Here is a 23,468-nt window from a genome sequence, read left to right as displayed (position 1 = left end):
GTTGCCGGCGTGCGCCAGCTGATGTCCGACGCACCTTTCTTGTGCCACCGATCGGTAACACGATCGTACGCTTCCACGTGCACACGCAGTGCCGCATCCCCCGTTTCTCCACCTAAAGCATGTATGTGCAACGACAATTATGTAGTGGGGCCATGGGAACAAAGTGCTGAGGGAAGTCATGTTCTTCAGTAGGTTTCTTAGGGTAAGTATATGTTTCTTCACGAGTAAGTATGTGTTACACACACTGATCACGTACCGGTAACATAAATCAAACCGCTGGGCGCCACACAGGCACGACAACCACTGCGTCCAGTGGGCATGTCGGCCAGTCGGCTCCAGGCATTCGCTGCGGGATCGTAGGAGAACACAGTTGGACACCCCGCCGCGTTGTACCCGCCGAAAGCGTACAGTCGACCCTCACAGGCCACCATCGCCAAGTCGCTCAATCCAACGGGCAGCGCGGCGACGGCGCTCCAGGAGTCGCTCACGGGATCGTACGTCTCCACGGAGGACAGGGCTGCTTCCGATCCTTCCACACCATACGGATCAAAACCGCCAGCCGCGTAGACGCGCCCATTCAGGGACGCCAGCGCTCCCGCCTGGCGTAGTGTCGAGACTTGGGCCGTCTCGCGCCATTCGTGGCACAAGCCCGTGTAGCGGCTGTTGCGCCGCACGCGGCCGACGCAGTGCATGCTGTTGATCAGGATGCAACCGGGATCCAGCAGCACCGCGGAGCAGCACTCGACGAGTATTCGCAGATCCCGCAGGCGCCACACGGCCGGGATCTACGGGCAGAACACGTCCACGCTAGCTTCCTCGCTGCCCACCGGATCCTGACAGGTGCCGCCCAGGCATATGATCACTTCCAGAGCTCCTGATACGAAAGACAATAGTTTTACAAGAAACTCCCATGGTATATCGCACGAACGAACGATGGATCTTTACCATATGAAGGTCGGGGGTTGGTGTTCGGCGTCGTCTCACCGGTCGTCTGACTCGGGCACGGTGGCGAAACCTTCAGTGCGCTGGTGAGGATCATCGAGTAATCCTGTCGGCACTGCTCGCTCAGGAAGGCCACACGGACCACCTGCAGGACGGCGGCTGCGTCTTCCAAGCGTTCCGGACGGTCGTAATCCAACCAGCGCAGCACCGCCTGCAACACCTGATCTTCACTGAAGACGTCCACGTTATCCGATGCGAGCAGTGTAATCAGCTGCCAACACAAGTTAAGTAAAAGCACATATCAACAGCACCGCCGAGCAGATGGATCAATTCAATAGTTCAGAACATTCTTTCCGTCAAATTTTATTTTTATGTCACCTGTTGCGCGTCCAGCTCTAAAAAATCTTGGCTCTCTGCCACCGGCAGGAAGTGGAGAAGGGTTAATTCCAGCGCTGCCGCGGCCAGACGAGGATGGTGGTGGTTGGAGGCTAGAGTGTGAACGGCCAGGTAGTTGGACACGCGCATGTGTTGCTCGACGTAGTCCCAGCACAGCAACTCTAGCGAACCCATCTGCAGGAACTGCGCGGCAATCACGATGCGCTCCACGTTGTTGTCGTTCAGGTCCACAATCAAGGTGTAGGCGTATTTGACCAACCTACCCGTTAAAATTACAGTTCTTCCTTGAAGTTCCTTCATCTTTAAAACTGGAAAAAAGGCAAGCTGCGGAGTACTCACTCGTTCAATGTGCGACTGTCGATGTTGCGCAGCTGAAAGACAGGCTCAGAAGAGTCCTTCCAGCCCTGCGTGAAGACGGCCCGAAAGTAGGCGCTGTGCACGCTGAGGACATTGCGATGACAGGGAATGCCCACTGCGGACTCTTCGCAGCCCTTCACCACCACATCGCACAGGGTTCCTGTCGACTGCTGTTCACGCAGTCCGCGCAGGAACTCAACCAGACAACGGTGAGGAGGATGATCCACAGGACTGCTTGGATTCGACATCGTTACAAATGGCACAGCAGACAGTCAGAGATACAGAACGCTTAAATCGCAATGAAGTTTTCTATCACTAGGAACATGCAGTACAGACTACAGAATATGCAGTTCTGCTAAATCAGAAAATTCAAAATACTGTATGTACAATTCAAATGTGTAACTGTGGACTTCAAGCTTGTCCTGACGTGAGTAGTACGGTACAATCCGTACCTGCCACTAACTGCCAGCTGGAGGGGCAGCCAAGCTCAGACAGTCGTTGGGGAACTAACGGATTTCGCAGATATACGGCCGATATTCTTTGGAGGTAAATTACTGGCTTTGCGAAAGAAAGACGGCGGGCTGCGCCCTATAGCGGTAGGACTGTCGATGCGTCGTCTACTTGCCAAAATCATCTGCAGCAGAATAGCGGACCGGGCAACCGCCTTGCTCACTCCTCAGCAGTCTGGCTTCAACGTACGGGGCGGAGCCGAAGCCATCGTCCACGCAGCCAGGCATTTTGTCCAGTCAAAACCGGAGAGCATTAAAGCACTAGTAAAAATCGACTTTCGCAATGCATTCAATACCGTATCTCGTGAAGTGGTTCTGGATGCTGTACATACACACTTTCCCGAATACGATGATTTCTTTTGGTCGGCGTATGGACATCATTCTTCCTTGTTCATTGATGGAATGGTGATGTCGTCTGAGTCTGGGGTGCAACAAGGCGACCCGTTGGGACCGCTGCTGTTTTGTCTGGCTTTGCTCCGAGTAATTGCCACGCTGGATACCGAGCTTAATGCCTGGTACCTAGACGACGGAACCCTGGGCGGAACGCCGGCGACTGTTGCAGAAAACTTCAGACGAGTCATCGAAAGCGCACATGCCATTGGACTGGACATAAACGAGGCTAAATGTGAACTTTTTGTATCGGGAGGCACCGAAATTGAACGGCAAGCAGTGGTAGATGAATTTGTTTCGCGCCACCCACAACTCCGCGTGGTGTCAAGCTCAACTCTAACCTTGCTAGGCGCCCCGGTGCTGGATAATGCAATTGGCGAAACTCTTTCCGAGAAATCAAGCGCCATGAAGACAGCCTGCGAACGGTTAGAACTTCTTCCTCGCCACCATGCACTGTATCTACAGTAATCTACTTAGACACTGCTTGGGTGCCCCGAAGATAATATATGTGCTCAGATGCTGCAATGCCTGGAAAGATTCGAAATTGTTTTATCAAATCGACGAGTCACTGCGCTCATGTTTTCAAGAACTCAGTAACGTCCGGGTAAACCATGATGACTATCCATGCTGGCGACAAGCGACACTTCCGGTCAGTCGAGGAGGTATTGGCATACGTCGTGCGGAGGAATTAGCACTTCCAGCCTACTTGGCTTCGATTCATTCCGTATCTGATTTATTGTCATCGATGCTTCCTCACCTTCCGGCAGTTAATACTTCAGAAGCAGTGGAATTGTGGAAAACCAAAGCCCGCGTAGCAGAAGTTCCAGAAGTTGGTTTCCGGAAGCTCCAAAAGACATGGGACTTGCCGCTTTGTAATGTGTCGGCTTCTGTTTTATTGGATCTGTTTCGGGGTGACGTCGTTAACACAGCTTGTTTTCTCGCTCAGTCTCGACCCGAATCCGGTATTTGGTTGAATGCGCTTCCCTCAGCCCACATCGGTAACCTCCTCGACGATGAGACGATTAAAATCTCTATTGGTCTTTGTCTTGGAGCGGATATTTGTGAGCCCATAACTGTACCAAATGCCAGAAGCGCGTTGACAAGTTAGGACACCATGGCTTATCGTGCAGCTACTCGGCCGGTAGGCACGCGCGCCATGGAGGTTTAAACAGCATCGTATGTCGTGCGTGTGTTTCAGCCGGTGTTCCCGCTAAGCTGGAACCACGCGGTACGTCCTCTACAACAGATCAACGCCCTGACGGTTGTACAACCTTCGCCTGGAAAAGAGGAATGTGTCTGGCCTGGGATGTGACGTGCGTTGACACAATGGCCTTTTCCCATCTCTTATCGACGTCGGTTTCGGCTGGAGCTGCTGCTGTACAAGCCGAAGATAAGAAGTCCCGACGGTATGCGTATCTGCTAGGGCGTTATATCTTTTCTCCCATCGCCTTTGAAACGATGGGCCCCTGGGGCCCGTCGGCTATCGCCATCGTGAAGGAGTTGGGCAAAAGACTTCAAGAGCATACAGGAGAGCGTCGATCGCATGAGTTTTCACGACAACGAATATCGCTGGAGATTCAGCGTGGAAATGCAGCATCTATCCTTGGCACAATGGACGGAGTGGATAGTTTAAATGAAGTTTTGCTGTTGTGAATAAGATAGCGTTTTTCTTTCTTTCTTACCTGAACTGTGCGATTATTATTAATAAAGTATTCACTCACGGATTTCGTTGAACCTTTCAAGTTTTAACGATAGCCGTTAGTTCCGTGATGCATGGGGAAAAGTACTCATAATCTCGTTTTGCCGGAAGCATTTGCAAATTCTGATTGTCTCGCATTCTTATTGACTTTCCAGGGTGTTGTGTGGTGGCTACGCGCAACAAATACCAATTGCTGCGCGTAGTAATATCACATAATGGTGGAGGTCAATTACATTTGGGTAAGCGTTGCGCGTCGGGTAACGGGGAAACGCGTAAAAAATGTGACGTAACAGCGCGTAAACAAGTAAACATTCTGATTCGCAGTCACAAAATCTGGGATGGGTTTTCAGCTTACTTGTCCGCGTAAGCGTTGCGCTTCGACGTCGAAGCGCAACCATTACCCAAACTACGAGTAACTCGTAACTCTCCTGCACAGATCGAAAAAATTTGTTTGTGTTTGGACCAAAAGTAAATCCAACGACCCAGAGTCACATTCCAAAATTCTTCATTGACTTTTTTGACGTAATACCACATTTACCACATTACAGCATTAAAAATGAGGTTTTCAGTTCCACTTCGGTGTTCAATTTCTTTCTCGGCACGGAAGCGTACTCGACTTACGATTGGACGATAATTTTTTCGCTGAGTCATGGATAGTCTTTTACGCGTTTCTCCGTTACCCGACGCGCATCAGTTACCCAAATGTAATTGACCTCTACCAATATGTGATAGCGATTGGATACTCGGATTCCTCACATATTCGACCGATGGCGCCAGAGCGATGCAGTGGGCTGTGCAAGATCTGGAACAAAGATTAATCCCGCTTCCGGCTTACTCCTGGATATGATCCAAGTAAAAGATAACACCACGCGCTACAACTTTCGGAAGCCGGCCGGATCGATGCTAAGAAAGTTATCGCGTACACTCGACTATGGAAATGCGACTAATACGTCTTCTCCTTAAAAGTTAAATCTAAAATTCCAGAAGCCGTCAAGATGGGGAAATACAAGTCGCTTACTGATCGATGTTATTTTGTCGCCATTGCGTGCGAGACATTTGGTACTTATTGCGATGCTGCAGTCGTTTTGTTAAAGGAGATTGGTAAAAAAACTGTTTACCAGAACAGGCGAGACTCGTACCACTTGTTTTCTTTTCAGCGTTTAAGTTTGGAGATAATACATGGTAATGCTATGAGTGTGTAGTGCACAGTCCCGAACCCTTCTCATGTTAACTAGGCAAATTCTTCATTAAATTTTGATCGTAGTCCGTAGATACCGAGTGGTACTCACTACTCTATGATGTGCATATTGATAAACAAATTGTGTATGGATTTGTGTGTATGGTCTGTAATCACTCTGTATGCACTAGATGTATTTAGATTTATCTGTGTACATTGATACGACTGCATCGAAAGTAGTACGCCTGTAACCGACCGAAACGTCCGAACGACCAAGACGTCCGGCGGACGTTTTGGTCGTTAAACCGACCAAACCGTCCGGGGGCCAAAAAAACGTCCGCCGTAAATTTTGCCCACCCGAAATTTTTTTGCGTTCTCAATGCAACCTAAACCTTCTGAAAGAGCCTGCCCGGACACTTTGGTCGGAGTGTTAGCCGGACATGGTCGGAGATATTCAGGCCCGACATTTTGGTTGGAGACATTAGGCCGACATTTGGTCGGGAGCATTATTTCAACCAGGACTCCAGGTTCAAAGTGTCCGGGCCTAAATAGTGCTGCGACCAAAGTGTCCGGGCTGAATACTGCTCCGACTAAAGTGTCCGGGCCTAAATAGTGCTCCAACCAAAGTGTCCGGGCCTAGTTAGTGCTCCGACCAAAATGTCCGGGCTGAATACTGCTCCGACTAAAGTGTCCGGGCCTAAATAGTGCTCCAACCAAAGTGTCCGGGCCTAGTTAGTGCTCCGACCAAAATGTCCGGGCTGAAAACTGCTCCGACTAAAGTGTCCGGGCCTAAATAGTGCTCCAACCAAAGTGTCCGGGCCTAGTTAGTGCTCCGACCAAAAATGTCCGGGCTGAATACTGCTCCGGCTAAAGTGTCCGGGCCTAAATAGTGCTCCAACCAAAGTGTCTGGCCTAGTTAGTGCTCCGACCAAAATGTCCGGGCTGAATACTGCTCCGACTAAAGTGTCCGGGGCCTAAATAGTGCTCCAACCAAAGTGTCCGGGCCTAGTTAGTGTCTGACCAAAATGTCCGGGCTGAATACTGCTCCGACTAAAGTGTCCGGGCCTAAATAGTGCTCCAACCAAAGTGTCCGGGCCTAAATAGTGCTCCAACCAAAGTGTCCGGGCCTAGTTAGTGCTCCGACCAAATGTCCGGGCTGAATACTGTCTGACTAAAGTGTCCGGGCCTAAATAGTGCTCCAACCAAAGTGTCCGGGCCTAGTTAGTGCTCCGACCAAAATGTCCGGGCTGAATACTGCTCCGGCTAAAGTGTCCGGGCCTAAATAGTGCTCCAACCAAAGTGTCCGGGCCTAGTTAGTGCTCCGACCAAAATGTCCGGGCTGAATACTGCTCCGACTAAAGTGTCCGGGCCTAAATAGTGCTCCAACCAAAGTGTCCGGGCCTAGTTAGTGTCTGACCAAAATGTCCGGGCTGAATACTGCTCCGACTAAAGTGTCCGGGCCTAAATAGTGCTCCAACCAAAGTGTCCGGGCCTAGTTAGTGCTCCGACCAAAATGTCCGGGCTGAATACTGCTCCGGCTAAAGTGTCCGGGCCTAAATAGTGCTCCAACCAAAGTGTCCGGGCCTAGTTAGTGCTCCGACCAAAATGTCCGGGCTGAAATACTGCTCCGACCAAATGTCCGGACCTAAATAGTGCTCCAACCAAAGTGTCCGGGCGGAAAAAGCTTTCAGAAGGTTTAGGTTGCATTGAGAACGCAAAAAATTTTGGGTGGGCAAAATTTACGGCGGACGTTTTTTTGGCCCCCAGACGGTTTGGTCGGTTTAACGACCAAAACGTCCGCCGGACGTCTTGGTCGTCCGGACGTTTTGGTCGGTTACATACGCCACCCGTTATTACAGCGGTTGGTAAGGTTTGAAATCTAGTTTTTTTGTCTATGGGTTCTTTATGGCCAAATAAAGTTAATAACACTTGATACGCTTACACTATCCGTAAGGCGTAATGAATATCGGGTTTTAGCCACTTTAATAATACTCAGCTAAGAACTAACAAATAACAAGTAAACATGAGCTTATATAACGGCCTAAGCCGCAAATAACAGGACATCCAGGGAAACGACCTAATATCAGACAATCACTCATTGTCAGTACATCTGGCTCACAAGGGCATGAGAAAGCAGTACATTGTCAGTACATCTGGCCCATGCAAACAATAAACGCACACATGACCATAGGTACATGACCATAGGGAAAAACATATGACCATAGGTTACATTACTACATGAGTAATCCGGTTATGTAACATTGCCCCTTCCCAGACGTCGCAGGTCCTCAAGACGTTAAGTCCGGTTATTCGTACGGTGCAGCGGAATGAAAATCCGTCCCTCCTCCTTATCCGGTGGGTTAATCGCTTCATAGCCGGGATCCTCGGGAGCGCTGACGTATGTCACCGGTTCCGCTACCACAGTCGAACGTCGATGTCTCCGTTCTGTCAAGCGATTCGAAATCCGCTTTCCGCACCCAGCTATCGGTCCACGACACTGAAATATGACCAGCACAATCAGCACTAGCACTACGACCGTAGTGATCGACCCGAACATCGTTTTGAACCAACGTATCTTAGACATTAGGTCAGGTACACTTGCTGACTGCTGTACGTTCTGGACGAACGATTCCACGTTCTCCACTCCGTTATGTTCCATCACACCGGCCAACTGGCCCAGTAATTGGAACGTCATCGCATGCTCCTTCTCGGCGGCTGCTTCCAGCAAAGCCCCAGAAAGGTCGACAGTCTCCTGGAAAGGCGCGAGTAACAGCTGTCGGTCAGCATACTGCACCGGCTGCACTGGTCGCCAATCTCCGTCTCTCCAGACGTGGGGAATTCCACGGAAGTTCACCGTATGCGATTGCCAGTAGCATTCTTGCCACTTAATCGCCGTGAATCCGTCGCGAGAAATCGTAAAGTTTCCCGAACGAGGTTGTACGCCGCAGTAAACGGTGTTCTGCGCTTCGAACGTCAGGTTAAACGGTCGGCACTGACGTAAAATGCCCATGCTCCCGAAGCTCTCCAAGCTTTGACACTCTGTAAAGTGCATAGCACGCGCAGCCAAAATCCCGCTCACTTTCGACAGTGAATGAAGATTTTCGATTTTAAGTCTACTTAACCGACAGTCGACGGCGTTAATAGCTTCCGCAATGTGGTTCTCCTGCTCCACCACCGAGTCCATGATCCACTGTAGATGCTCGGGTAGGTACTGTTGTAGCGTCATCGGGGTTCAGTGGTTGCGCCTTCCGCCTCCGGCGTCTTTCTTCCGACAGTTGTTGTAGCCACTGTCACGGGCAACGGCATTACGGTGCGCGATGATCCCGACGGAAATCCGGGATGTGTTCCACCCGCGAATCCCAGCAAGTTCCTTTTGCCTCTAAATGCCGAATCTTTTCCTCCCCCTCCCGCGACACTGCCTCCGGCGGTGTAGTTGAAATCCTGGAACAGGATCTTCTCCGCACGCGTCAGCACCACCAACAGCATACTCGTTTCTCCGACCACACGGAATGCCTTTGTTCCGGTCTGTCCGCACAAGCGCGCCATTGCGCCTAGAACAAAATCCATTTGCCGCGCAGTATCGCGGATTCGCATCACACCGTTGGTATCGTTATACAATTGACCGACTCGCCTGGTCAGCCGAGCCGTCTCGCACGGTCTCTGCGTTTGCGAAATGTCGTTCCATACCACGGTCCGGTGTGCCAGAATCGCGTAGCCTACGGTGCGATCCGTCGCTACCTCACTGACGATAGTCATAATTGGGCACGTTTTGCACTCCTGCTCCAGGCTCAACTCCTCGAGCTCACAGTTGTATGTAGTGTACGTCTTCGTAGAGTACCAGGCTCCTTCGCCCTTCGGCTCTGCTGTAAAAGACCAGACACTACCACGCTTCACCATTGAATTCACACCGCATTTGAACGTGTTAGCCATGACCCAACAATCTCTCGCTGCTAACGGCTTCTCCCTGGAGGACTTCGTCGTGTCCCTCCAGCCCAGAAATCCTTCCTCGATGTGCAAGGTCTCCTCCCAGGCCCGACAGCTGAAGCCTTGGAACACGGTCCGGGCTTTATCTTCAGTATAGATGTCATACTTGACCGGGGTGAACTTGACGGACGACATGTTGGTCCGGCATTGCTCGTAACGCTCAAAACTTACGACACCGACCTGTCGTGGTGAAGAGCAGTCGCAGACAGCCACCTCCAGTGCTGCGACTAAGGGCATAAACAACAACACCAACAGCAGCAAGCCGTAAAAGTGCTTGTATGAGCATGGGTCATACCGGTCCGGGGCCCTGCGCTCACGACCCGAACGCTGCTGTTCCGTTTCCGAGTTTTCCCGAGTCACCGGCGCGAGCATCTCCGCCTCCGCCGTTGTCACTACCTCAGTCATCACAGGGGCCTGTACCGCTGGCACCACAGGGGCCGCAATTTCAGGGGCGCCCGCCAGGGTGGTAGACGGCTCCTCTTCCGCCACCGTGTCTGTGATCTCGGCGTGGTCCACCAGTTGCTTGGGACGCGCGACAGGAATCCATCCTTCGCCGTCCTCATCCTCGGAGTCAACGAACATCTCGTTGCGATCCTTGAACAACTTTATCTTTGACACGTGGGTAACGAAAACGTTCCTTCGCTTCCGGATCCCGCAAGTTTCCACTTCGTAATTCACGGGCGACGTTTGCCTAAGCACTCGGTAGGGCCCATAAAAACGACTCAGTAATTTGGTCGCCTTACCGCGCTTTCCGGCAGGGTTGAACACCAAAACGTAATCCCCGTCTTTGTACGTCACTTCCGGGTGATCGTCGTGGGCGTGGAGGTAGTTCTGCTTCCCCTCAATGCGCGCATTCGCCTTTGCATGAAGCGCCTCCATCCGCTCTCCGACATCATACACGAACGCATCCGCCACCGTTGGAAAGGCGATGTCGACCGACAGCGTCGGCTCCCTTCCGTACAGCAGCTTGAATGGCGATTCTTTCGTCGTGTCGTGCTTACTGGTGTTAGTCGCGAACACCACGAACGGCAGCACCTCGTCCCAGGTGCGCTGCTCAGCGTCTATGAACTTCGACATCATATGCGCCAGCGTCTGATTGTACCTTTCGCACGAGCCGTTGGTTTGTGGCATATATCCGCTTGTCGTAACGCGCTTCACTTCCAGTACCTTGTAAAGGTCACTTGTCAGCTGATTGACAAACGGTGTCCCCTGATCGCTCAAGATCCTCAAGGGAAACGAATGCTGCAGAAACACTTCAAAAACCAAGAATTTCGCCACTGTCATCGCACTCTGCACCGGAAATGCGCCTGCCAATACATATTTAGTGAAAAGGTCAGTCACTACCAATATATATTGGTTTCCACGCTTGGATCTGGGCAACGGCCCCAGAAAATCCATGGCTAACATCTCGAACGGCCGCTCCGGACAGAACGACTGGATCGGTCCGGCCGCCTTCGTCGTCAACCGGTTCCGCGCCTGGCACGGTGCACAAGACGCCACATACTGCTCCGTAAAGTTGATCGCTTGAGGCCAGAAGAACCGCTTCCGCACTCGGTCCCAGGTCCGCAAAACCGAGATGTCCTCCCATCGGGTCATCGTGGCAGAACGCCAGTACCTCAAAACGTAACGCTTTCGGAACGGCTAGCAGTAAATGTTTTTCACCTTGACTCTTCCACTCGCGACAGAGCAACCTGTCCTTCACGGCGTACACCTTCTGAACGCTCTTGACCGAGTCCATCTGCTCCATCACCTCCTGAATCCAAGGGTCATTGGACTGTGCATCCAACATTGCTTGCGTAGGTGGGGCCCGTCTCCTCACGTACCGCCATCACCGCCAACACACCGGTCTCCGTAGCCGGTGGGTATCGAGACAGACAGTCTCCATCGGCATGCTTCGCTCCGCTCTTGTGTCGAATCACCAGATCGAACTCTTGGAGTCGAAGTGCCCAACGGACCAAGCGACCACTGGGAGACTGAATGTTCACCAACCAACACAAACTATGATGGTCAGTGATGACCGTCACAACCCGACCTAACAGATAGTAACGAAACTTATCTGCGGTCCAGACGATTCCCAAACACTCCCGCTCCGTGGTGCTGTAGTTCCGCTCCGCGGCGTTCAAGCGGCGGCTCCCATAAGCCAGCACACGCAAGACACCGTCGCAATCCTGCTGCAGAATGACCACTCCGATGGCGTATCCACTGGCGTCCGGGTGGATCTCCACCGGTCGCGATACGTCAAAGTGTCCAAGCACCGGCGACGAGACGAGACAGTTCTTCAACGCCTCGAATGCCCCCTCCTGCAGCTGCTCCCAAACGAACGGCACGTCCTTCTTCGTCAGCTCGTACAGCGGACAGGCCAGCGCCGCGTAGTCTTTGATGAAGCGCCGGTATAACCCGGTTAAACCGAGAAACGCACGTACGGCTTTAAGATTTGCGGGAACCGGGAAATCGGTAATGGCACGTACCTTTTCAGGGTCGGCCACCACGCCTTCCCGCGTCACCGTAAATCCCAGTACGTTGACTGTCGCTTTAGAAAGTGACACTTCTCCGGTTTGAACATTAACTCGATCTCCCGACATCGAGAAAACAGCGCCTCAATACTTCTTCATGCTCCTCCAACGTAAACGTCGCGATGATCACATCATCCAGGTAGACCGCCACGACGCCCCGCACGATGAGGTCCCCCACGATTGTTGTCATGGTACGCTGGAAGTACGATGGAGCGTTCTTGAGCCCAAAGCACAGTACCTCGTACTCGTAGAACCCCATTGGCGACTGGAAGGCTGTCAACGGCTTCGACTCCTCCGCTAATGGCATCTGCCAGTAACCGGATACCAAGTCCAACGTGGAGATATACCGTTTGCCAGACAACGCCTGCAAACAATCGTCCACACGCGGCAGAGGGTACTTATCAGAAATCGTTATACTGTTAACACCCCTGACGTCATTGCACAAGCGCCAGCTACGCCCATGATCCTTCCGCGCTAAGACAATCGGACTAGAACAGTCACTGCGGGACGGTCTAATCACCCCTTGTCAATCATAGCGCTAATTTGCCGGTTAATCTCCTCGACTTCCGGCGGTGCATACCGGTACTGATTCGAAACTTCGGCTTCGTACCCGGCATCAGGTCAATACGGAACGGCTCTACCTTAGCCTGACCCATCTACGGCCCTCAGTATGAAAAAGGTCACCGTACTTCTCAATCAACTTAGTTATCCGACTCACCCCGTCGGTCGTATCAGCGTCTCCAATGTCAAAATCCGAAACGGGACGGCGTGGCCAATCGTACTCCCACATCGCCAGCTCATCCTCCGGTACATCCGGATCGCCATACTTCATAAGCTGATTCACTCGTGGCGTCGTCAGCATGGATCCCTGATCCGCGGTCATCCGGCGCACAGGGCCGCCGGCATCATGACCGCATCCCGGGCGTGGCCGCAGGTATCCGTCACCACCGTGTCACTACATCCCCCATGCGTGACCGTGGTACCATCCTGTCCCAAGAGCGCCGCATTGCACACATCCACCAGCCATCCGGGTTGGCGCAGGAAGTTGCATCCCAGTACGCACTCGTATCCTCGTTGCTGACATTGTCAAAACACAAAAAGCCACCGGCAGCTTCTGGTTTGCTACCGCAATATCGAGTACGATCTTACTCGTTGTACGGATCGTTCCACAGGCATCATCAGTGGATCCGGCATGACATCCAGCTTCCTCTCCAGGAAGCCCCGGTTCACAACGGAGAGGTTGGCACCAGTGTCCACCAAGGCACGTGCAGCCTGTCCATTCAAGGTCACATCCACGCACATGTGCGTTCCGAGCACAGCGTGACGACCTTCGCACCCATCGCCAGACGTACGCATCATCGTGTACAGAGGGCGCTTTCGTGGAATCTTTTCCCACAATCCGAAGGAGTCCTTGCAATCTCATACTTGTATGGTAAAATCACCGTCCCGAAGCGGACGCAACGTCTTACCGCAATGAAATTGACATCACATCGATCAATTCATGCATCTTCCGCTTTGACTAGCAGTAAATTATTAGCTTGCACCGACACTGACTGTACTGACCGTTTGTATGCCGGCGTCCGTTTGCGTGCTTGCATGCCGTGCGTCTCCGTTACTGAAGCGTGCTGTCAGCTGATCCACGCCGATTACGCGGTTCACATACTGAGTCGGCATAAATGCTGATGGTATCGGACTCATCGGTTGACTGACCTTCGTCCTCCATTTCGGCCTGGTACACGCGCAGCTCATGCGCCGCAGTAGTGTCCAAAGGTCGGCTTCGGAATGGCGTGCATTCAATACAGCCAGGACACGTACCTGCTGACAACGCAACCGGGTATCCGTCTATCATACGGTACACATACCCGCACGCCGTTGCCCCATACGCCGCACAGCCGGCATCCGCCCCGGACATAGCGGCCAGCGTGGCTGCCGCTTCCAGTGTCTGGTCGTCCGTGCCTGTACGGTCCAATGCGCTTCCGCGCATCATCCGGAGTCCCGCCCTCGGCGCAGCTCCTTGGCATCTTTTAGCCCGCTTCGGACAATCCCGAAGCAAAGTGATCCGTTGATCCGCAGTTCCAGCAGGACTTATCTTTACGTGGTGTGGTCAATGCGTTTCCGGTTCGTGCCGGTTTCGATGCGTCGCTGTGGTTGGAATCAGCAGCGGTTAACTTAGAATGAAATTCTGGCTTACCGCCACTTCGACGGAAATGGTTGTTGGCACGCTGATCCGCCGCCTGCTGTCGCTGGTTGGCTTGCTCCTCTCGCCGCAAGGACTGCGCCGCCTTCTGCAGGTCCGCGAAGAATCCTGAGGCGTCTTGGCTGCGGAGGTGACTAGCATCTTGTCGATCTCCGGGTAAAGTCCGTTCCGCAGCTTCAGCAGGACATCCAAATCGTCCATTTTGGTGTCGTATTCGTAACATAGGTCAACCATGTCGTTATAATAGTCTTCAACGGATTCGTTCTTTTGTAACTTACGTTGACTGATCTTCAGCTTCAACTGCAACTTCCAATCTTCCGTGAGGAAGCGTGCCAGGAGGGCGTCCTTGAAGGCCTTCCACGTCGTGTAGGGCTTCATCCCGTCCTCCGACACGTTGTTGTACCACTGACCCGCGTGGCCAGTCAAGTACACAGGGACTTGCGTCAGTTGCTTCGCATCGTCCCACTCCAACGCCTGCGCAACCGTCCGGAACCTACGAACCCACTGCGCAACGTTCTCACCGGCTTTCCCGGTGAACACCGGCGGTCGCACGTCCGTCGCCACGGCTAGCGATCCCATCACGTCCGCCAACTCCTCGGGCATTCACAGAGAATGCCGGAGCCTGCCGTCCACCTGATACGTCCGGCTTCGACATCGTAGTTTCCCAGTCGGCAAGTCGTCCACAACCGGTTTATCTTCGTCGTCAGAAAATAAGTTGCCCAGGAGTCAATCTCCCCTTTACTGACATAAGACTACCACCACGAAACGAACGTACTAAAGGTCACGGTATCAAAAGGTTTTCGGCACCAAATGTTACGCTTACACTATCCGTAAGGCGTAATGAATATCGGGTTTTAGCCACTTTAATAATACTCAGCTAAGAACTAACAAATAACAAGTAAACATGAGCTTATATAACGGCCTAAGCCGGAAATAACAGGACATCCAGGAAACGACCTAATATCAGACAATCACTCATTGTCAGTACATCTGGCTCACAAGGGCATGAGAAAGGCAAAAACATGGACTATGACCATAGAATAAACGCACACATGACCATAGGTACATGACCATAGGGAAAAACATATATGACCATAGGTTACATTACTACATGAGTAATCCGGTTATGTAACAAGATGACCACTATTTTGCTGAGCGAGTAAAATCTCGAAAGATTGAACCGAGTTCTTTATATTTTTGAATCGATGGCAGTGGCAAAACTGTCTGTCCAAAGATCAGCTACGTTAATACGGATTTCAGCTTATGATAACAGACAGAACTGTTTGTAAGCCAGTCATGGTATGTACCGTGACGTTGCTAATAGTGTGAATCTTTTGTAGCTGTTTAGAGCAACGTGGAATTACACCAAACGGTCGTATGGATGATAACGGTGTAGCAAAAAATCGGATTACGTTCATACATGGGATTAGAAGGACGAATTGTTTTGCACGTCAACGGTAATTATCGTGAGATCAGAAACAGTTTGAACCGCTTTTAACTACCTAGAGCAACGTAGAATCGCACCGAACAATCGTATGGAAGAGGATGGTATAGCACAAAACCGGATTTTGTTCAAACATGTGATTGCGAAAAGAATTGTTCAGTGGCGCCAACGGATGTATATCGCGTGCTTGCAAATGATGTGTCCTGTTTGTGGCCAGCTAGGCCAGCACGAAACAGCTCCATTCTTCATGATGGAATGTTCTAGAACTGACCAGCTAATATCCATGGAAATATATGACCGTTATTGTATGATATCATATTCAAGCCCGCTTATCTACGGTCGTAGATTGAATTGCTTACTTTTGTTACTTAAATTAAGCCAAATAAATTTTCAGTCATTTCATTCGATTTAATTTTTCAGCCTTTTTACCAGATTTTTAAAGGCTATAGTCAGGTTTTTTCCAAAAAAATGACTTTTTTTAAAGGTTGTTCAGATGACCACTATTTTGCTGAGCGAGTAAAATCTCGAAAGATTGAACCGAGTTCTTTATATTTTTGAATCGATGGCAGTGGCAAAACTGTCTGTCCAAAGATCAGTTACGTTAATACGGATTTCAGCTTATGATAACAGACAGAACTGTTTGTAAGCCAGTCACGGTATGTACCGTGAGGTTGCTAATAGTGTGAATCTTTTGTAGCTGCCTAGAGCAACGTGGAATTACACCAAACGGTCGTATGGATGATAACGGTGTAGCAAAAAATCGGATTACGTTCATACATGGGATTAGAAGGACGAATTGTTTTGCACGTCAACGGTAATTATCGTGAGATCAGAAACAGTTTGAACCGCTTTTAACTACCTAGAGCAACGTAGAATCGCACCGAACAATCGTATGGAAGAGGATGGTATAGCACAAAACCGGATTTTGTTCAAACATGTGATTGCGAAAAAGAATTGTTCAGTGGCGCCAACGGATGTATATCGCGTGCTTGCAAATGATGTGTCCTGTTTGTGGCCAGCTAGGCCAGCACGAAACAGCTCCATTCTTCATGATGGAATGTTCTAAAACTGACCAGCTAATATCCATGGAAATATATGACCGTTATTGTATGATATCATATTCAAGCCCGCTTATCTACGGTCGTAGATTGAATTGCTTACTTTTGTTACTTGAATTAAGCCAAATAAATTTTCAGTCATTTCATTCGATTTAATTTTTCAGCCTTTTTACCAGATTTTTAAAGGCTATAGTCAGGTTTTTTTCAAAAAAATGACTTTTTTTAAAGGTTGTTCAGATGACCACTATTTTGCTGAGCGAGTAAAATCTCGAAAGATTGAACCGAGTTCTTTATATTTTTGAATCGATGGCAGTGGCAAAACTGTCTGTCCAAAGATCAGCTACGTTAATACGGATTTCAGCTTATGATAACAGACAGACCTGTTTGTAAGCCAGTCATGGTATGTACCGTGACGTTGCTAATAGTGTGAATCTTTTGTAGCTGCCTAGAGCAACGTGGAATTACACCAAACGGTCGTATGGATGATAACGGTGTAGCAAAAAATCGGATTACGTTCATACATGGGATTAGAAGGACGAATTGTTTTGCACGTCAACGGTAATTATCGTGAGATCAGAAACAGTTTGAACCGCTTTTAACTACCTAGAGCAACGTAGAATCGCACCGAACAATCGTATGGAAGAGGATGGTATAGCACAAAACCGGATTTTGTTCAAACATGTGATTGCGAAAAAGAATTGTTCAGTGGCGCCAACGGATGTATATCGCGTGCTTGCAAATGATGTGTCCTGTTTGTTGCCAGCTAGGCCAGCACGAAACAGCTCCATTCTTCATGATGGAATGTTCTAGAACTGACCAGCTAATATCCATGGAAATATATGACCGGTATTGTATGATATCATATTCAAGCCCGCTTATCTACGGTCGTAGATTGAATTGCTTACTTTTGTTACTTAAATTAAGCCAAATAAATTTTCAGTCATTTCATTCGATTTAATTTTTCAGCCTTTTTACCAGATTTTTAAAGGCTATAGTCAGGTTTTTTTCCAAAAAATGACTTTTTTTAAAGGTTGTTCAGATGACCACTATTTTGCTGAGCGAGTAAAATCTCGAAAGATTGAACCGAGTTCTTTATATTTTTGAATCGATGGCAGTGGCAAAACTGTCTGTCCAAAGATCAGCTACGTTAATACGGATTTCAGCTTATGATAACAGACAGACCTGTTTGTAAGCCAGTCATGGTATGTACCGTGACGTTGCTAATAGTGTGAATCTTTTGTAGCTGCCTAGAGCAACGTGGAATTACACCAAACGGTCGTTTGGATGATAACGGTGTAGCAAAAAATCGGATTACGTTTATACATGGGATTAGAAGGACGAATTGTTTTGCACGTCAACGGTAATTATCGTGAGATCAGAAACAGTTTGAACCGCTTTTAACTACCTAGAGCAACGTAGAATCGCACTGAACAATCGTATGAAAGAGGATGGTATAGCACAAAACCGGATTTTGTTCAAACATGTGATTGCGAAAAAGAATTGTTCAGTGGCGCCAACGGATGTATATCGCGTGCTTGCAAATGATGTGTCCTGTTTGTGGCCAGCTAGGCCAGCACGAAACAGCTCCATTCTTCATGATGGAATGTTCTAAAACTGACCAGCTAATATCCATGGAAATATATGACCGTTATTGTATGATATCATATTCAAGCCCGCTTATCTACGGTCGTAGATTGAATTGCTTACTTTTGTTACTTAAATTAAGCCGAATAAATTTTCAGTCATTTCATTCGATTTAACTTTTCAGCCTTTTTACCAGATTTTTAAAGGCTATAGTCAGGTTTTTTTCCAAAAAATGACTTTTTTTAAAAGTTGTTCAGATGACCACTATTTTGCTGAGCGAGTAAAATCTCGAAAGACTGAACCGAGTTCTTTATATTTTTGAATCGATGGCAGTGGCAAAACTGTCTGTCCAAAGATCAGTTACGTTAATACGGATTTCAGCTTATGATAACAGACAGAACTGTTTGTAAGCCAGTCACGGTATGTACCGTGAGGTTGCTAATAGTGTGAATCTTTTGTAGCTGCCTAGAGCAACGTGGAATTACACCAAACGGTCGTATGGATGATAACGGTGTAGCAAAAAATCGGATTACGTTCATACATGGGATTAGAAGGACGAATTGTTTTGCACGTCAACGGTAATTATCGTGAGATCAGAAACAGTTTGAACCGCTTTTAACTACCTAGAGCAACGTAGAATCGCACCGAACAATCGTATGGAAGAGGATGGTATAGCACAAAACCGGATTTTGTTCAAACATGTGATTGCGAAAAAGAATTGTTCAGTGGCGCCAACGGATGTATATCGCGTGCTTGCAAATGATGTGTCCTGTTTGTGGCCAGCTAGGCCAGCACGAAACAGCTCCATTCTTCATGATGGAATGTTCTAGAACTGACCAGCTAATATCCATGGAAATATATGACCGTTATTGTATGATATCATATTCAAGCCCGCTTATCTACGGTCGTAGATTGAATTGCTTACTTTTGTTACTTAAATTAAGCCAAATAAATTTTCAGTCATTTCATTCGATTTAACTTTTCAGCCTTTTTACCAGATTTTTAAAGGCTATAGTCAGGTTTTTTTCAAAAAATGACTTTTTTTAAAGTTGTTCAGATGACCACTATTTTGCTGAGCGAGTGAAATCTCGAAAGACTGAACCGAGTTCTTTATATTTTTGAATCGATGGCAGTGGCAAAACTGTCTGTCCAAAGATCAGTTACGTTAATACGGATTTCAGCTTATGATAACAGACAGAACTGTTTGTAAGCCAGTCACGGTATGTACCGTGAGGTTGCTAATAGTGTGAATCTTTTGTAGCTGCCTAGAGCAACGTGGAATTACACCAAACGGTCGTATGGATGATAACGGTGTAGCAAAAAATCGGATTACGTTCATACATGGGATTAGAAGGACGAATTGTTTTGCACGTCAACGGTAATTATCGTGAGATCAGAAACAGTTTGAACCGCTTTTAACTACCTAGAGCAACGTAGAATCGCACCGAACAATCGTATGGAAGAGGATGGTATAGCACAAAACCGGATTTTGTTCAAACATGTGATTGCGAAAAAGAATTGTTCAGTGGCGCCAACGGATGTATATCGCGTGCTTGCAAATGATGTGTCCTGTTTGTGGCCAGCTAGGCCAGCACGAAACAGCTCCATTCTTCATGATGGAATGTTCTAGAACTGACCAGCTAATATCCATGGAAATATATGACCGTTATTGTATGATATCATATTCAAGCCCGCTTATCTACGGTCGTAGATTGAATTGCTTACTTTTGTTACTTAAATTAAGCCAAATAAATTTTCAGTCATTTCATTCGATTTAACTTTTCAGCCTTTTTACCAGATTTTTAAAGGCTATAGTCAGGTTTTTTTCAAAAAATGACTTTTTTTAAAAGTTGTTCAGATGACCACTATTTTGCTGAGCGAGTGAAATCTCGAAAGACTGAACCGAGTTCTTTATATTTTTGAATCGATGGCAGTGGCAAAACTGTCTGTCCAAAGATCAGTTACGTTAATACGGATTTCAGCTTATGATAACAGACAGAACTGTTTGTAAGCCAGTCACGGTATGTACCGTGAGGTTGCTAATAGTGTGAATCTTTTGTAGCTGCCTAGAGCAACGTGGAATTACACCAAACGGTCGTATGGATGATAACGGTGTAGCAAAAAATCGGATTACGTTCATACATGGGATTAGAAGGACGAATTGTTTTGCACGTCAACGGTAATTATCGTGAGATCAGAAACAGTTTGAACCGCTTTTAACTACCTAGAGCAACGTAGAATCGCACCGAACAATCGTATGGAAGAGGATGGTATAGCACAAAACCGGATTTTGTTCAAACATGTGATTGCGAAAAGAATTGTTCAGTGGCGCCAACGGATGTATATCGCGTGCTTGCAAATGATGTGTCCTGTTTGTGGCCAGCTAGGCCAGCACGAAACAGCTCCATTCTTCATGATGGAATGTTCTAGAACTGACCAGCTAATATCCATGGAAATATATGACCGTTATTGTATGATATCATATTCAAGCCCGCTTATCTACGGTCGTAGATTGAATTGCTTACTTTTGTTACTTAAATTAAGCCAAATAAATTTTCAGTCATTTCATTCGATTTAACTTTTCAGCCTTTTTACCAGATTTTTAAAGGCTATAGTCAGGTTTTTTTCAAAAAATGACTTTTTTTAAAAGTTGTTCAGATGACCACTATTTTGCTGAGCGAGTGAAATCTCGAAAGACTGAACCGAGTTCTTTATATTTTTGAATCGATGGCAGTGGCAAAACTGTCTGTCCAAAGATCAGTTACGTTAATACGGATTTCAGCTTATGATAACAGACAGAACTGTTTGTAAGCCAGTCACGGTATGTACCGTGAGGTTGCTAATAGTGTGAATCTTTTGTAGCTGCCTAGAGCAACGTGGAATTACACCAAACGGTCGTATGGATGATAACGGTGTAGCAAAAAATCGGATTACGTTCATACATGGGATTAGAAGGACGAATTGTTTTGCACGTCAACGGTAATTATCGTGAGATCAGAAACAGTTTGAACCGCTTTTAACTACCTAGAGCAACGTAGAATCGCACCGAACAATCGTATGGAAGAGGATGGTATAGCACAAAACCGGATTTTGTTCAAACATGTGATTGCGAAAAGAATTGTTCAGTGGCGCCAACGGATGTATATCGCGTGCTTGCAAATGATGTGTCCTGTTTGTGGCCAGCTAGGCCAGCACGAAACAGCTCCATTCTTCATGATGGAATGTTCTAGAACTGACCAGCTAATATCCATGGAAATATATGACCGTTATTGTATGATATCATATTCAAGCCCGCTTATCTACGGTCGTAGATTGAATTGCTTACTTTTGTTACTTAAATTAAGCCAAATAAATTTTCAGTCATTTCATTCGATTTAACTTTTCAGCCTTTTTACCAGATTTTTTAAAGGCTATAGTCAGGTTTTTTTCAAAAAATGACTTTTTTTAAAAGTTGTTCAGATGACCACTATTTTGCTGAGCGAGTGAAATCTCGAAAGATTGAACCGAGTTCTTTATATTTTTGAATCGATGGCAGTGGCAAAACTGTCTGTCCAAAGATCAGTTACGTTAATACGGATTTCAGCTTATGATAACAGACAGAACTGTTTGTAAGCCAGTCACGGTATGTACCGTGAGGTTGCTAATAGTGTGAATCTTTTGTAGCTGCCTAGAGCAACGTGGAATTACACCAAACGGTCGTATGGATGATAACGGTGTAGCAAAAAATCGGATTACGTTCATACATGGGATTAGAAGGACGAATTGTTTTGCACGTCAACGGTAATTATCGTGAGATCAGAAACAGTTTGAACCGCTTTTAACTACCTAGAGCAACGTAGAATCGCACCGAACAATCGTATGGAAGAGGATGGTATAGCACAAAACCGGATTTTGTTCAAACATGTGATTGCGAAAAAGAATTGTTCAGTGGCGCCAATGGATGTAAATCGCGTGCTTGCAAATGATGTGTCCACTTCGTGGCCAGCTGGGCCAGCACGAAACAGCTCCATTCTTCATGATGGAATGTTCCAGAACTGACCAGCTAATATCCATGGAAATATATGACCGTTATTGTATGATATCATATTCAAGCCCGCTTATCTACGGTCGTAGATTGAATTGCTTACTTTTGTTACTTAAATTAAGCCAAATAAATTTTCAGTCATTTCATTCGATTTAATTTTTCAGCCTTTTTACCAGATTTTTAAAGGCTATAGTCAGGTTTTTTCAAAAAATGACTTTTTTTAAAAGTTGTTCAGATGACCACTATTTTGCTGAGCGAGTGAAATCTCGAAAGACTGAACCGAGTTCTTTATATTTTTGAATCGATGGCAGTGGCAAAACTGTCTGTCCAAAGATCAGTTACGTTAATACGGATTTCAGCTTATGATAACAGACAGAACTGTTTGTAAGCCAGTCACGGTATGTACCGTGAGGTTGCTAATAGTGTGAATCTTTTGTAGCTGCCTAGAGCAACGTGGAATTACACCAAACGGTCGTATGGATGATAACGGTGTAGCAAAAAATCGGATTACGTTCATACATGGGATTAGAAGGACGAATTGTTTTGCACGTCAACGGTAATTATCGTGAGATCAGAAACAGTTTGAACCGCTTTTAACTACCTAGAGCAACGTAGAATCGCACCGAACAATCGTATGGAAGAGGATGGTATAGCACAAAACCGGATTTTGTTCAAACATGTGATTGCGAAAAAGAATTGTTCAGTGGCGCCAACGGATGTATATCGCGTGCTTGCAAATGATGTGTCCTGTTTGTGGCCAGCTAGGCCAGCACGAAACAGCTCCATTCTTCATGATGGAATGTTCTAGAACTGACCAGCTATCCATGGAAATATATGACCGTTATTGTATGATATCATATTCAAGCCCGCTTATCTACGGTCGTAGATTGAATTGCTTACTTTTGTTACTTAAATTAAGCCAAATAAATTTTCAGTCATTTCATTCGATTTAACTTTTCAGCCTTTTACCCAGATTTTTTAAAGGCTATAGTCAGGTTTTTTCAAAAAATGACTTTTTTAAAAGTTGTTCAGATGACCACTATTTTGCTGAGCGAGTGAAATCTCGAAAGACTGAACCGAGTTCTTTATATTTTTGAATCGATGGCGGTGGCAAAACTGTCTGTCCAAAGATCAGTTACGTTAATACGGATTTCTAAGCTTATGATAACGACAGAACTGTTTGTAAAGCCAGTC

General features: G+C 47.5%; 3 protein-coding genes and 1 long non-coding RNA gene across 5 annotated transcripts; 1 reads left to right on the top strand and 3 right to left on the bottom strand.

Annotated features, from left to right (window-relative positions):
- Positions 1 to 34: 34 nt before the first annotated feature.
- LOC129602378 (kelch-like protein 2) lies at positions 35 to 2,030 on the bottom strand (the record flags this gene model as incomplete). Its single annotated transcript, XM_055501378.1, has 6 exons — positions 1,678 to 2,030; positions 1,321 to 1,597; positions 985 to 1,213; positions 828 to 874; positions 257 to 785; positions 35 to 112 (listed from the first exon to the last, which is right to left on the bottom strand). Coding segments are annotated over exons 1-6 (1,426 nt in total), but the record flags the coding sequence as incomplete, so codon positions are not given.
- Positions 2,031 to 7,799: 5,769 nt separating this feature from the next.
- On the bottom strand, positions 7,800 to 8,695 carry LOC129602380 (uncharacterized). Its single transcript, XM_055501382.1, has 2 exons — positions 8,077 to 8,695; positions 7,800 to 7,967 (listed from the first exon to the last, which is right to left on the bottom strand). The coding sequence occupies exons 1-2, from the start codon at positions 8,652 to 8,654 to the stop codon at positions 7,952 to 7,954; spliced, it is 594 nt and encodes a 197-aa protein (XP_055357357.1). The 5' UTR covers positions 8,655 to 8,695; the 3' UTR covers positions 7,800 to 7,951.
- Positions 8,693 to 11,265, bottom strand: LOC129602379 (uncharacterized). 2 transcript variants are annotated; one of them, XM_055501380.1, is made up of 2 exons: positions 10,799 to 11,265; positions 8,693 to 10,707 (listed from the first exon to the last, which is right to left on the bottom strand). In XM_055501380.1, exons 1-2 carry the CDS (start codon positions 11,241 to 11,243, stop codon positions 8,693 to 8,695), a joined length of 2,460 nt encoding a protein of 819 aa, XP_055357355.1. In that variant the 5' UTR covers positions 11,244 to 11,265. The 2 variants fall into 2 exon arrangements, with proteins under 2 accessions (XP_055357355.1, XP_055357356.1); XM_055501381.1 differs by having other exon boundaries at positions 8,693 to 10,696; positions 10,799 to 11,191.
- Positions 11,266 to 21,934: 10,669 nt separating this feature from the next.
- On the top strand, positions 21,935 to 22,830 carry LOC129602381 (uncharacterized). Its single transcript, XR_008692395.1, has 3 exons — positions 21,935 to 22,030; positions 22,090 to 22,323; positions 22,714 to 22,830. It is a non-coding gene; the product is annotated as an uncharacterized LOC129602381 (long non-coding RNA).
- Positions 22,831 to 23,468: the final 638 nt, after the last annotated feature.

The sequence above is a fragment of the Paramacrobiotus metropolitanus genome, unplaced genomic scaffold, assembly GCF_019649055.1.
Source record: "Paramacrobiotus metropolitanus isolate TYO unplaced genomic scaffold, Prichtersi_v1.0 Parri_scaffold0000425, whole genome shotgun sequence".
NCBI lineage: Eukaryota > Metazoa > Tardigrada > Eutardigrada > Parachela > Macrobiotidae > Paramacrobiotus > Paramacrobiotus metropolitanus.
The sequence above is the reverse complement of the archived record's forward strand: the minus strand, read 5'-3'. Positions and strand labels throughout refer to the sequence as shown.

Excerpts from the sequence above, each read along its gene's own strand:
- LOC129602380 (XM_055501382.1), bottom strand. The coding sequence starts at position 8,654 with ATGGACTCGGTGGTGGAGCAGGAGAACCACATTGCGGAAGCTATTAAC.
- LOC129602379 (XM_055501380.1), bottom strand. The coding sequence starts at position 11,243 with ATGTTGGATGCACAGTCCAATGACCCTTGGATTCAGGAGGTGATGGAG. Across the intron at positions 10,708-10,798 it reads GTGGAAACCAATATATATTG|TGTTTCTGCAGCATTCGTTT; the intron begins GTAGTGACTGAC and ends TGGTTTTTGAAG.